Raw genomic sequence first — 15578 nt, forward strand, 5'->3', positions numbered from 1 at the left:
CACGCGCTCCAGCAGGTGTATCTCACTGATCATCCCTAAAGCCAACATCTCATTTGGCCGCCTTTCGTTCCAGTTCTCTGCTGCCTGTGACTGGAACGAATTGCAAAAATCGCTGAAGTTGGAGACTTTTATCTCCCTCACCAACTTCAAACATCTGCTATCCGAGCAGCTAACCGATCGCTGCAGCTGTACATAGTCTATTGGTAAATAGCCCACCCATTTTCACCTACCTCATCCCCATACTGTTTTTATTTATTTATTTTTATTTTTCTGCTCTTTTGCACACCAATCTCTACCTGTACATAACCATCTGATCATTTATCACTCCAGTGTTAATCTGCATAATTGTAATTATTTGCCTACCTTCTCATGCCTTTTGCACACAATGTATATATAGACTCCCCTTTTTTCTACTGTGTTATTGACTTGTTAATTGTTTACTCCATGTGTAACTCTGTGTTGTCTGTTCACACTGCTATGCCTTATCTTGGCCAGGTCGCAGTTGCAAATGAGAACTTGTTCTCAACTAGCCTACCTGGTTAAATAAAGGTGAAATAAAAAAATAAAAAAAAAAAGCTGGCAGGCTGGCTGACAGACAACTGCCTGGCCTGCACCCTATCTCATTGTGGAGCTAGAGGAATTTGAGCCCTGTCTATGTTTATAGGGAAGATGAGAGCACCCTTCCAGCTAAGATAGTCTGTCACTCCTGAGCATGCCAGGCTTGGTCCTGTTGTGTGCGAGTCCCAGAAAGAGGGCCAGTTATCTACAAATATATTTTGGGAGGGACAGAAAATAGTGTTCAACCAGCGATTGAATTGTGCGAGTCTGCTGTAGAGCTCAACACTCCCCTGTATACAAATTCCCAGTTTCCCGTCATTTTTCTACCATGGCTTGAAGAAGAGATCTAAGTGGCTTTGAAATAGAGGGCTCAAAAGAGCAGAGGGGGTTTAAACGATTGTGTGTTTCTCAGTCATCAGATCTCAACCCAATTGAACACTTATGAGAGATTCTGGATCAGCGTTAAAAACCATCAACAAAACGCCAAATTATGGAATTTCTCGTGGAGGAATAGTGTCACATCCCTCCAATAGAGTAACAGATACTTGAATAATCTATGGCATGGCACATTGAAGCTGTTCTGGAGGCTCATGTTCCCTATATTGGTGTTTCCTTCATTTTGGCAGTTACCTGTATGTATGCTGAATAAAGGTCTTATTCCAGATTGAAGAACTAAAATGTATTTAACTTTCCCTTGGGGCCTGGGCCAGTCATGATCGGGCAACCCTTGAGCCGTCCAGACAAATCTCTCGAGACTTTAACAGCGGAAGGGGATTCTCAAATGACAAGTCATGTGATCTGTTGCTGACAAAAAAACAACTGAAACCGACGGTCTTTCGGCATTTGAAGACTCACACATCTGTCGGGGATCGATCTGATAGCTAACATGCAGAACGCCATTAATTCCGTAAAAGGCACGGCCCTTGGTGTAGCCGAGTTTTTTACTCCAGTGCTGAAGGTAAGCTATATTAGCTGTATCGCTAGCTACTGTAGATTGCTATCACTCAGCAGTGATGTGTAAGATGCTAACATGCTAGCATACTTTATCGGGAAGTCTTCTCAAGTCCCCTCAACATGTATTATGTAGCTACAATTCGTTGTTTAGTCCTATTGCAGTGTATAATCTCGGTTTATGAAATATTTAGAGGGTTCATGGCGTTGATGACTGTCTTGTCAATGTAGCTAACGTTAGCTTCGCATGATTTCAGTTATCACATTTGAGAAATGTGACAGTCAATGTTTAAGCAATTAAGAATGGAATGTCTAACCTCTGTAATGAAATTGTTTGCAGGCAGTCACACACGTTAAATATACCAAACTGCCAACTCAACAATAATATTACTTCATTATTTTGTCTGATAGGAATCCAAATTCAAGGAGACAGGAGTTATCACTCCAGAAGAGGTGAGGAAGTTGTATTTGGTATCATTTGTAACTGAGTCACGTAGAAAGCCCAACAAGTCACACGTATGTAGGCTTTCATCATTTGGGAAAATAAGTGCAACTGAAAGAGATTTGGAGAAGTAGGTCACAATTCCAAAAAGCTCCTTTCCCCCAACCCACAGAGTAATTGTCATCTGACTGAACTATTACAACTTCCTATTAAATCTCTCTTTTCTCTCCATTAGTTTGTAGCTGCTGGAGATCACCTTGTTCATCACTGCCCCACATGGAAATGGTGAGTGTCCATTGGAGTAAGATTGATACTCAATATTGTACACGCTACCCCAGGACATGGGTTGGCTCCATCCAAGTCAATTCTGAAATTGAATTACACTCTTATGAAGAAATGCCCATGTTCCGATGTTCAACTAACAGGAATTTAAATGGACTTTATCACACCTCTAATATGATATTGTAGTCAGCTAAATTGCACTTAATTTCTCCAATCTAATTCATCTGATATGAGCATGTAATTATTCTGGATGGATGTTATGCTGTCTCCAAATATAGCATAAAATACAGTATGATGTTTTGACAGCACAGTAGTCCCAGATGTCACATCATGTTTATTCCATCCAGGGTGTCTGGGGAAGAGGAGAAGGTGAAGCCGTATTTACCCAAGGATAAGCAGTTCCTATTGACTCGCAATGGTAAGAACTGTGTGAACTCAAATCAAATGTTATTGGTCACATACACATGGTTAGCAGATGTTATTGGTCACATACACATGGTTAGCAGATGTTATTGGTCACATACACATGGTTAGCAGATGTTATTGGTCACATACACATGGTTAGCAGATGTTATTGGTCAATACACATGGTTAGCAGATGTTATTGGTCACATACACATGGTTAGCAGATGTTATTGGTCACATACACATGGTTAGCAGATGTTATTGGTCAATACACATGGTTAGCAGATGTTATTGCGAGTGTAGCGAAATGCTTGTGCTTCTAGTTCTAACAGTGCAGCAATATCTAACAAGTAATCTAACAATTCCACAACAACTACCTAATACACACACATCTAAGTAAAGGAATGGAATAAGAATATATAGGTATATATATGGATGAGCATTGACCGAGCGGCATAGACAAGATGCAATAAACGGTTTAAAATACAGTTTATACATATGAGATGAGTAATGCAAGATATGTAAACATTATTTAAGTGGCATTATTAAAGTGACTAGTGATCCATGGGCGGCAGGGTAGCCTAGTGGTTAGAGCGTTGGACTAGTAACCGCCGAGCTGACAAGGTACAAATCTGTCGTTCTGCCCCTGAACAGGCAGTTAACCCACTGTTCCTAGGCCGTCATTGAAAATAAGAATGTGTTCTTAACTGACTTGCCTAGTTAAATAAAGGAACAATTAAAGTGGTGCTTTCTCTACAATACTGTTACTTGTCCTTATTGTTGCTGAAGTAATGTATTTTTTGTGTGTGTACCTACAGTTCCCTGCTACAAGCGCTGTAAACAGATGGAGTATTGTGATGAACTGGAAGCCATCATAGAGGAGGATGACGGAGATGGAGGATGGGTCGACACCTACCACAACTCAGGTTTCCATTTCCTGTGACAATGGTTCATTTTCTTGGGTCTTTTGTCAGGAATACATTATAAATAAAGTTAGCTTTTGGGTTTGTTTCTCAAGGAATGTTATATTTCAAATTGATATTTTAGGTATAGGGGGAGTTACAGAAGCTGTACGAGAAATCTCATTGGACAACAAGGTAAATATGATGGACCATTTACGTTTTGTTATTGAACCCTAGTAATCTGCATTGCTAATGAATGTTTCAAACTAACAACCTTAGATTAATACCATTGCAGACGTCTTAAAATAGTTGTATTCCTTTGTTTTGAAAGGACATGAACATGAATGTGAAGTCTGGTGCTTGTGGGAACGGAGATGATGATGATGATGATGAAGACGAGGCAGCAGATATGGAAGGTGTCTACTCTCTACTCCTCAAGGAATATTCCAAAGACTTGTATAACTAAACCAAGATAGACCATAGCCCTTTGTTTCAAACGGGAACAAATTAGTCATAGTGGGCAGAGGCCAGCACGAGCTAGCGAGGTCCTAATTGGTGCGTTCTAGCACACATGTGCATATTTCCATTAGGGAACACCTACTCTTGAAGTGCGTTTGTGCAATAACTCAACTCGCCTTTGCACTCCTAAACAACACCATTTTTAAACTTTGGCAACGGGTAAAGTATACAAAACTTACTTGATTATGTTTGTAGCATATTTTAGTTTTGGGGACAGAAAATTGAATTGAGATCAAATGTTTAATCGATGAGAAATTAGCAGAATGTCGGCCAAAATCCATCTTGTTCCGTCTTCTCCCACTCCCGGCCGTTGGGCTTCCTTTCACTACCATATTTGGTAGTATGTGGAAACTCCAAGCGGATGCTTCACATTTCTACGTCCGGTGAAATATCTGTGTCATTGTTCTGTGGTTATACTTCACTAGTTGTGATGTTTGTTTTGTCCTATTCTTTTTGTATTTTTAACCCCCGCCCCCGCAGGAGGCCTTTTGGTAGGCCGTCATTGTAAATAAGAATTTGTTCTTAACTGACTTTCATAGTTAATTAAGTAATGTAATGGTTCAGTTTGTCTTGTTCTGTTCTTTCAGAGTATGAGGAGAGTGGACTACTGGAAACAGATGAGGTCAGAAGTTCACAGTATTGTTGTAACTTTTATTGTACATTGCTTCCGTTTCCAGGAAGTGTCTCTATTCCCCATTTTTCACTTCAGTTTTTTTTTCTTTCCCATATGTCTCTAGGCCACCCTGGACACCAGTAAAATGGTGGACTTGTCTAAATCCAAAACGGGAGAAGCTGGGAGCGATGACATCCTGCAGACTCGAACCTATGACCTCTACATCACATATGACAAATACTATCAGACTCCTCGACTCTGGCTGTTTGGATACGATGAGGTAACACACTTACTGTACATTGACTCTGTACCGGTACCCCCTGTATATAGCCTTGCTACTGTTATTTTATTGTTGCTCCTTAATTATTTATTTTATTTTTTACTTCAGTTTATTTTAGTAATTACTTTAACACATATTTTTCTTAACTGCATTGTTGGTTAAGGGCTTGTAAGTAAGCATTCACTAAGGTCTACACCTGTTGTATTCAGCGCATGTGACATTAAAATGTATTTGATTTGTAACCTAGCTCTCAGCAGTACAGAGTCAGCTTAGTGTAACTGGGTTTCTTGGGTAGACCAAAAAGTGCATCCCATGTGCACAGTAACAAAACATGTTGGCATTTAGATACTGCTGTTTGTCCTTTTGGATTGCATTGTGAATATTACTGAGGATGTAAATCCCAAGATGCGTTCTTACAGCTGAGGAAGAACGATGTCTTTGACTTACCTGGGAAACTGAGATCCTGGGTTCTACGTTCTGTTTACCATTTCCCCTCTCACTCCTACAGGACAGACAGCCCCTGACAGTGGATCAGATGTATGAAGACATCAGCCAGGATCATGTGAAGAAAACCGTCACCATCGAAAATCACCCCCACCTACCACCCCCAGCCATGTGCTCCGTGCATCCCTGCAGGTAAAAGCAAGAGATCATGAACATGCTTTCATTGACTCAAAGTCGGAGGAGTGCTGATCTAGGATCAGGTCCCCCTTTCTATTCATTATAATCTAAAACTGATCCCACATCAGAACTCCTATTCTGAAAAACGTTGAGTACGGGCCCTGATCCGACTGTAATACTCATCGAGGGAGCGCTTATGGTCCTGTAAACTAATGTTGGCACTTCCTGTTTTCCAGACATGCTGAAGTGATGAAAAGGATCATTGAGACGGTGGCAGAAGGGGGAGGAGAGCTTGGAGTTCATATGCATCCTTTAAGTGAATTGTCGGCTCAGCTGAAGTCAAGTGTTTTTAATGCAGCTTGGGGATTTAAGTGTATGTATCATTATGTAAGAGGGGCTATGTGATCTATGGAAAATAATGACTGACTTAGTTTCCACGGAGTTGTGTTAATTTCCAGGGAACGAGTTGATTATTCCTTTCATACCATGACTATAATTTAACAAATGTGCTGCTTGAAATGTTTTCAACATCCACTGATGTAGCTAGCAAGTTTACTAGATAACTACAGTAGTTGCCTTGGTAACCAAACAAAGAAACCGTCAGTCGTAGCTTGCTGTTATGAAAAATCTAATTCAATGTTTTCAATTCGACTTTTGCTTTCAAACGCAGCTCAAACACGGTAGAATTCAATGGCTATAGTTGAATTCTAACGTGCTGATATACTGTGCTTTATAGTGAAAGGAGTTTTCAAAAATGCCATGGTATAATTCAATGTAACCCAAGCTAAGATGAGTTGTAAATAGAAGTGATCTTGCTAATACTGTTTCTCTTCCATTCTTGCCTACACATTATTCCTTAACTTCATGTTTCAGGTATCTGTTGATTTTCTTGAAGTTTGTCCAGGCCGTCATCCCCACGATAGAATACGACTACACAAGGCACTTCACCATGTAGCTCCATCCTACAGAGGTGTAGGCTACTCTTGCAAACATCTTTGAGTGTAGGAGGAATCTGTCTTCTGGCTGGCAGCGTTAGTGGGGTATGGAATGTTATCTCTGGGAATGACTCTTGGAATATTCTGGGTACTCTCACCCTCTTGGCGTGGGAATAGGTTCAATCGCTGAGGGGTTGATGGGTGTGTACAGATGTTGGTAATGCTGTAATCCCAATGATGTAATGGCTTTATGTGGTGACCGATCTCGCAGTGTTTTTGTCTGGAAGATTCTCACTCTGTACTTGGCAAATGCTCTGCCATTAACAACCATTCAAAGATAACTATATTTATTTTACATTAATTCACTGACAGACAGGCTTTCAAGTTTTCTCCATTTTGTTTTCATAACCACACCTTCTTTTTTTTACCATAGTAATGGTGCCACTAATGTCCTCTCAAATGTTACCAGTTAAATGTCGTTGAAAGAAATCTAACAAATGTTTTGTCCACATTATAGCTTTTTCAGTGTGATGCACTGTGCTGGACTAATGTTTGGACCTCTTTACTGTTTCAGACCCATGCCAGTTTGTCTTAATGGTAAAGTGTACATGGTCTTTTGGGCCCAGGACCATTGTTGGTTCCTGTAAGTGGGGTCGGTGTTTTCTTTGCCCAGCTCTTCTTTTTTTTCACATTTCTTTTTTTGACCCTGTTCCTAGTTCCACTGTCTTGTCCTGTAGAGATGACGTCATGATTGTGTCGTATGAATATGTGAGCGTTACCATTTTGTGTGATGACGCGCAATGCTACCTGTATCACCAGATTATTCAAAGACACCGTATATCAGGAGTTTGACTGCGTCTTCTCTAATATAGAAAGATGTCAGTTCTGCACAGTGCATTAATTGTTAACTATAGTACTCTTCTCTTAACAGTATGTATAACTCACTCATTAATGCTGAAATATTGACTGTAAAATGTCTGAGTAACTGACTCCAGAGTACTTGATCTTTTCCTGAGAATCAGCTGGACAGGTGTTGTGGCCCTTTATCTGTTGATCCTATAGACTCCTTATGTAACAGCTCAGTCTTAACACACTGAACATGTTAAAGTAATGTACATTTATAGCAATAAAAATCCCCAATATCATATGATGGATTGTATACATTATGCTGTTATAAACGACCTACCACATTATAAAGCACATATGGCATCTGAAATGATATTCTTTTCTCAGCAAATTGATAGCTAAATTCAAATGTATTCATGGTCTATGAATAGTTATGTCATGAGTTTGTAGCCAGACCAAATTCGTATTTTATTGAACCTTTTTTGACAGTGAGTCATTCTGAAACCAAGGTCTCTTTTACAGATGAGTCATTGTAACCAAGGTCTCTTTTACAGATGCATACACATCAATATAAACATCAATAATAATGGCCAGAATCGGATTAATAAAATGTAATAACTTTGGTAAGTATACCAGCGTGTGTGCCTCATTTTGTTTTTTAAATACACCTATTTTGTTGCCTTAGCCGAACCCCCTCTTGGCTCTCATTTAATTGGCCGAAGGTTCTGTCGTCATTTTACTGCGACGCACAATATTTTCACTTGGTTTTCCATATTGCTGTCAGATCAAATCTAGTGACAGTGGTGCGTGGAGGTCATGTTATGGTGTGCTTTTTTGGGTTGACATGTCTCAACTATATCCCACGATCTTACTTTGTGTTTATGGATTCTTCTCTAATCTCCGACCTTCTGAGCCTTTCTTAACTGCGTTTTTGATGGGACCTGATAAAAACCTTACTGAAACAGAGGTAAGTGGAAGGACGAGCATTAGCTTCTTGTTCGTTGTGCAAAAAGCAACTACATTTAGCCAGCTAACTCTACAAAATAATGTGAATATTTGTAACGTTAATGCAATCATGGAATGGTATTTTTTTTACATTTCTTTATCACCAATATAACGTTACAACCAAGAGAACCGTTGGCTCTTCTGTAACTTTCTTTTACTAACATTGTTTCTGTGTCCTCGTGCTAATCCAGTTTGACTACAATCCTTGAAATATTTTCTTAATAGGACCACTAGCTCATGTGGTCTCAAATCCTTTGAAAAAAAAATCTAAAATCCGAAAATAATTGCTTTTCCCTTGTGGCACCAATGAAGAAAGGTAGCCTAGTTAACTTAAATGGAGGTTACTTATTGCTTTGTAAGAGCTAAACAGGCAGCAACCTTGAATATTAGCCTTACATCACATTTTCGTCCATTGGAAGCGTTTATCTTTTTTGTCCTTAGGAGTGAATTACAATAACATGGCTGACTTTGTCTACATATCCTCTGTCCACAGCTTGTAAATGAAATCTACCCAATATGGACCTATTCCTACCTCGTGCTACTCTTCCCAGTCTTCCTGGCCACGGACTACCTGTGTTACAAGCCTGTGCTGATCCTGCAGGCGGTGAGCTTGGTAGTGACCTACTTTATGCTAGTGAAGGCCCAGGGCGTGCTGGCCATGCAGCTTCTGGAGTTGTTCTTTGGCCTCGCCACTGCCACAGACATAGCCTACTACTCTTACATCTACAGTGTGGTGGAGCCGGCCCAGTACCAGAGAGTCACTGGTTACTGTCGTAGTATTACGTTACTGGGCTCCGCTGCTGGCTCGCTGGCTGGGCAGCTGCTAGTGTCTGTGGCTCAGATCCCACTGCTCTACCTCTGTATTATCACATTGGTGTCGGCCGTCTTGGCCTTCGTGGCGCCCTGGTTTTTGCCCATGCCCAGTAAGAGCTTGTTCTTCCATAAGCGCCAGGGGACAGAGGGGGAGAAGCCGGTGCATCAGAACAGCAGGGTTCCCATGGATGAAGCAGAGGACCCTGAGAGCAAAGTACCTCTGAAGATTGATGAGGTCACCATGGTGAGCCTCTTTTTTTTTTTTTCTTCTTTTTTTGGTGTGTGATGTTTTTATTGGTAAGACAGGTCACTATGGCCTCTTTGAAAGACTGAGTAATGTTGTTGTTGAACCATGTTGTAGCTCTGTGAGTTAAAACCATTCATTGTTGTTTATTAATTGATGTCATGCAACTCTGCTGTCCCAAATTGAAAGACACTAGATTGACACCATTGAATGCTGTAATACTAGAGCATTTACAAAAAATACTTTGAACTTAAACCTTGCTTCATCACTCACTTTCAGGAAGCAGTTTTTTTTTCAGAGCATTTGAGTCCGTTGATTCTTACGCAAGTTCTTACTCAACTCTGTGTACAATTTTCTTCACTCAGGTCGTGACGGCCAGTGATGGGGGTGGAGCTAGCAGTGGCTTAGTGGACGTGTTAAGGATCCTATGGGAAGACTTCCTGCAGTGCTACTCATGCCCTGCCCTCCTGTCTTGGTCGGTGTGGTGGGCCCTCTCTACGTGTGGCTACTTCCAGTTGGTCAACTATGTTCAGGCCCTGTGGGAGAAAGTCCTGCCTTCCCAGGAGTTTGAGATCTACAATGGATACGTGGAGACAGTCTCCACCTTGTTAGGTAAAGTTGATGATGAAGTACCGTTTCAGAGGAGTTAGAACCTGAGAAGATACTACTTGAACTGATTACAGAATAGTCTTGCGTTACCATACTTCCAAGTCAGCCTGGAAGCAGAATCTAATCAAATAAGAATGCACATTTTAATTTCAATGCATGTTCTGTTTGTCTGCTGACTGATCACGCCCCTGGTGTCTATGCTTAGGTGCGTTAGCAGCCTTCGGGGTGGGCTCCATCAAGGTCCCCTGGGCAGTCTGGGGAGAGCTGGCTCTCTGCATCTTCTCAGTGGTCATGGCTGTGGCTGTGTACCTCATGGACACCATCAGGAACATCTGGGTGTGCTACACCTCCTATGTGGTCTTCAGAGCCACCTACATGCTGCTGATAACCATCGCTACGTGAGTAGGACAGACAGACATCCTGACCTACAGTACATGATATAACCATCGCTACGTGATTAGGACAGACATCCTGACCTACAGTACATGATATAACCATCGCTACGTGATTAGGACAGACAGACATCCTGACCTACAGTACATGATATAACCATCGCTACGTGATTAGGACAGACACCCTGACCTACAGTACATGATATAACCATCGCTACGTGATTAGGACAGACATCCTGACCTACAGTACATGATATAACCATCGCTACGTGATTAGGACAGACATCCTGACCTACAGTACATGATATAACCATCGCTACGTGATTAGGACAGACATCCTGACCTACAGTACATGATATAACCATCGCTACGTGATTAGGACAGACATCCTGACCTACAGTACATGATATAACCATCGCTACGTGATTAGGACAGACCGACATCCTGACCTACAGTACATGATATAACCATCGCTACGTGATTAGGACAGACAGACATCCTGACCTACAGTACATGATATAACCATCGCTACGTGATTAGGACAGACATCCTGACCTACAGTACATGATATAACCATCGCTATGTGATTAGGACAGACAGACATCCTGACCTACAGTACATGATATACCCATCGCTACGTGATTAGGACAGACAGACATCCTGACCTACAGTACATGATATAACCATCGCTACGTGATTAGGACAGACATCCTGACCTACAGTACATGATATAACCATCGCTATGTGATTAGGACAGACAGACACCCTGACCTACAGTACATGATATAACCATCGCTACGTGATTAGGACAGACAGACATCCTGACCTACAGTACATGATATAACCATCGCTATGTGATTAGGACAGACATCCTGACCTACAGTACATGATATAACCATCGCTACGTGATTAGGACAGACAGACATCCTGACCTACAGTACATGATATAACCATCGCTACGTGATTAGGACAGACATCCTGACCTACAGTACATGATATAACCATCGCTACGTGATTAGGACAGACATCCTGACCTACAGTACATGATATAACCATCGCTACGTGATTAGGACAGACATCCTGACCTACAGTACATGATATAACCATCGCTACGTGATTAGGACAGACAGACATCCTGACCTACAGTACGTGATATAACCATCGCTACGTGATTAGGACAGACAGACATCCTGACCTACAGTACATGATATAACCATCGCTACGTGATTAGGACAGACACCCTGACCTACAGTACATGATATAACCATCGCTACGTGATTAGGACAGACATCCTGACCTACAGTACATGATATAACCATCGCTACGTGATTAGGACAGACCGACATCCTGACCTACAGAACATGATATAACCATCGCTACGTGATTAGGACAGACAGACATCCTGACCTACAGTACATGATATAACCATCGCTACGTGATTAGGACAGACATCCTGACCTACAGTACATGATATAACCATCGCTACGTGATTAGGACAGACATCCTGACCTACAGTACATGATATAACCATCGCTACGTGATTAGGACAGACATCCTGACCTACAGTACATGATATAACCATCGCTACGTGATTAGGACAGACAGACATCCTGACCTACAGAACATGATATAACCATCGCTACGTGATTAGGACAGACAGACATCCTGACCTACAGTACATGATATAACCATCGCTACGTGATTAGGACAGACATCCTGACCTACAGAACATGATATAACCATCGCTACGTGATTAGGACAGACAGACATCCTGACCTACAGTACATGATATAACCATCGCTACGTGATTAGGACAGACATCCTGACCTACAGTACATGATATAACCATCGCTACGTGATTAGGACAGACAGACATCCTGACCTACAGTACATGATATACCCATCGCTACGTGATTAGGACAGACAGACATCCTGACCTACAGTACATGATATACCCATCGCTACGTGATTAGGACAGACAGACATCCTGACCTACAGTACATGATATAACCATCGCTACGTGATTAGGACAGACATCCTGACCTACAGTACATGATATAACCATCGCTACGTGATTAGGACAGACATCCTGACCTACAGTACATGATATAACCATCGCTACGTGATTAGGACAGACAGACATCCTGACCTACAGTACATGATATAACCATCGCTACGTGATTAGGACAGACAGACATCCTGACCTACAGTACATGATATAACCATCGCTACGTGATTAGGACAGACATCCCCTGAAACCATATGATGTCCAGGGACTTAAAGTTTCTTAGTAATGTTTTGACTCAATTGTATCATTGCTGTAGGCTTCTACTGTAGCTAGCTGTCTACCTATGACATATCTTAACTGTGTATTCAGTTTCATCTTTCTACTGTGTATTCAAACTCCACTTTTTATGTTTTAAATTCTATTTCTAAAGACAATATTTTGTGCTCCACCAGGTTTCAGATTGCTGCCAACCTGAGTATGCAGCGATATGCCTTAGTGTTTGGAGTGAACACTTTCATTGCCCTGCTGCTTCAGACTCTGCTTACTGTTGTGGTAGTGGATTCTGTCGGGCTGGGCCTGGACATTTTCCCACAGGTAACTTGTCTAAAGACAATACTATCCATGATGTTTGGATGTAAATTATGTTTTGCTTTTAAAGAGTCGTATTACTGTTACAACACTGATGAAGCTTGATAAATATTTTCTCTCTCTCCGTCTCACAGTTTCTCATATACGCCAGCTACTTCGCTGTGATCGCAGTGATCTTCCTCATGGCCGGGCTGTACAAGCTGATGTTGAGGAGAAGATCCCAGCCAGCGGCCCAGCCTCAGACTGATAGTGGAGAGACTGAGTCAGACTGCCTTAGCAGAGACTCTCCTCCCCTCAACGAGCTGCAGCAGATCACAGGGACATGACTACCTGTTTATGGTGCAGTACTAACAAAGAGGAACACGTCAGGACCAGTGTTGGACCCAATTCCACTTAAACTCAGTCAATTCAGGATGATTTGAAATGGAATTGACCCCAACCGGGGTCATCACACCATGCAAGTGTGTTGTACGCCTTCGCTTGCTCAAGCACATGGTTGATGGATTGGGTGCAGGCCTAAAAACACTTGCAGAGTGTAACATTTGAATGTTTCTATGATAGCCTTATGGGTTTAATGAAAATGTGTAGTTTGCCTATATTTAGGCTTTGTTTGTGACTTCCAATTTTTTTTGTCACACAAGCTTTGTTTGTGGTGTATGTTGCATAATGGTCGTCGGCCTGCTATCTGATTTTCACACTTTAAATCCCTGTCTTAACTACCAAAGGCAGTCAACGGATAAGCAATACATGTTACATTCTGAACTGCTAGAAATATGTTATGAATTGTTAGAGTTCAATTGTTGCAAGAATAGCTTTTTATCAAATGTACCCACAAGCATCGATTCAAATGTCGCAAAGATTTCATTGATCAGCAATAGATTGTCAAGTGTCTTTAGATAAATATGGCCATACATTCATGGGTCAAAAATGAAAAGCATATGTAAGTGATTGACATGGAGTTGGAGGCCATATTTACAGTATATTATTGGATTATATTCACTGGCCTTGAATGTAGGTCTACTACTGAAGTGGTTCAGCTATACTGTATTAATACAAATTAGCTTCTTCTTTTACTATCGATACAAATCCCAGTAGTTGAAAGGCTGAGCGCTGTAGCAGATGACTGAAGGGGATGATTATGTACTGAGAGCTGATTCAGTGTTGTCTGGTGGTCACTGAAAGACCAAAAGCACCTACAGTACATGTTCTAACTTACCGGTTACACAATGTGCTGCCTCTGTTACAAGAGCATCCCCTAAAATAGTCAAAAGTTTAGCCTCGTTCTGTTTTCTTCAGTCATAATGAGAATCATGTTGGTAACATATTTATGTCATGATACTAAGGCCTGGATTCAATCAGATCAAGTGTTAACCGCTGTTAGCTGACACCCGCTAATCGAGGTGTAGATGACATCTCACATTCCAGTGTTCTAACTTGTAAACGACTGCATAGGACTTCTCTTTAACGGGACTCCATGCAGCAAATGGCGAGGTCCGCTTTAGGTGTTATGCTGGGAGCAGCTTGTAGATTTGACAGCTCTAAAACATTTCCACCGCCAAAACAACCGCTATGCAGATGTCTGCTAAAGCAGTTCCACCTCCGACACCGCCAAAACAACCGCTATGCAGATGGTATGATTGAACAGAGCACCTAATTATAGTAGGCATTTTAAGAAACAATTCATGTTTATTTTATATTTTAACAATATGTTCATTTTGACTTCACACTCACTACATTCTCACTACATTCTCTCTTCAGTCTTCCCTGTTTTTGTTCTTATGTGTAATGTTTTTCAATAAACAAATAGTTTTGTAGTATAAAATGTTTACAAATGTGGGACATTTGTTTCTTCTTTCTGAATACAAACATTTGTGCTCACGTCACCCAGCATGCATCATAATATCAGTATGTATTTAAAACAACTCAAGTGTTGAGACATTTGTGCTCACGTCACCCAGCATGCATCATAATATCAGTATGTATTTAAAACAACTCAAGTGTTGAGACATTTGTGCTCACGTCACCCAGCATGCATCATAATATCAGTATGTATTTAAAACAACTCAAGTGTTGAGACATTTGTGCTCACGTCACCCAGCATGCATCATAATATCAGTATGTATTTAAAACAACTCGTGTTGAGACATTTGTGCTCACGTCACCCAGCATGCATCATAATATCAGTATGTATTTAAAACAACTCGTGTTGAGACATTTGTGCTCACGTCACCCAGCATGCATCATAATATCAGTATGTATTTAAAACAACTCAAGTGTTGAGACATTTGTGCTCACGTCACCCAGCATGCATCATAATATCAATATGTATTTAAAACAACTCGTGTTGAGACATTTGTGCTCACGTCACCCAGCATGCATCATAATATCAGTATGTATTTAAAACAACTCGTGTTGAGACATTTGTGCTCACGTCACCCAGCATGCATCATAATATCAGTATGTATTTAAAACAACTCAAGTGTTGAGACATTTGTGCTCACGTCACCCAGCATGCATCATAATATCAATATGTATTTAAAACAACTCGTGTTGAGACATTTGTGC

The 15578-nt window shown here is 41.1% G+C and overlaps 2 protein-coding genes across 4 annotated transcripts; both read left to right on the forward strand.

The window, feature by feature from the left end:
• Positions 1-1331: 1331 nt before the first annotated feature.
• Positions 1332-7708, forward strand: LOC110495622 (ubiquitin-like-conjugating enzyme ATG3). 3 transcript variants are annotated; one of them, XM_021570956.2, is made up of 12 exons: positions 1332-1516; positions 1921-1962; positions 2187-2236; positions 2581-2651; positions 3457-3564; positions 3686-3735; positions 3872-3956; positions 4647-4681; positions 4797-4952; positions 5461-5588; positions 5810-5878; positions 6447-7708. In XM_021570956.2, the coding sequence occupies exons 1-12, from the start codon at positions 1445-1447 to the stop codon at positions 6526-6528; spliced, it is 948 nt and encodes a 315-aa protein (XP_021426631.2). In that variant the 5' UTR covers positions 1332-1444; the 3' UTR covers positions 6529-7708. The 3 variants fall into 3 exon arrangements, with proteins under 3 accessions (XP_021426631.2, XP_036807739.1, XP_036807738.1); XM_036951844.1 differs by having other exon boundaries at positions 1333-1516; positions 2545-2651; positions 5810-5946; XM_036951843.1 differs by having other exon boundaries at positions 1335-1516; positions 2545-2651.
• A 374-nt stretch (positions 7709-8082) lies between these two features.
• LOC110495619 (thiamine transporter 1) lies at positions 8083-14839 on the forward strand. The gene is made up of 6 exons (XM_036951842.1): positions 8083-8321; positions 8853-9416; positions 9782-10028; positions 10231-10423; positions 12878-13019; positions 13148-14839. The coding sequence occupies exons 1-6, from the start codon at positions 8199-8201 to the stop codon at positions 13337-13339; spliced, it is 1461 nt and encodes a 486-aa protein (XP_036807737.1). The 5' UTR covers positions 8083-8198; the 3' UTR covers positions 13340-14839.
• The last annotated feature ends 739 nt before the right edge of the window (positions 14840-15578 follow it).

Source organism: Oncorhynchus mykiss, chromosome 18, assembly GCF_013265735.2.
Source record: "Oncorhynchus mykiss isolate Arlee chromosome 18, USDA_OmykA_1.1, whole genome shotgun sequence".
Classification (NCBI taxonomy): Eukaryota; Metazoa; Chordata; class Actinopteri; order Salmoniformes; family Salmonidae; genus Oncorhynchus; species Oncorhynchus mykiss.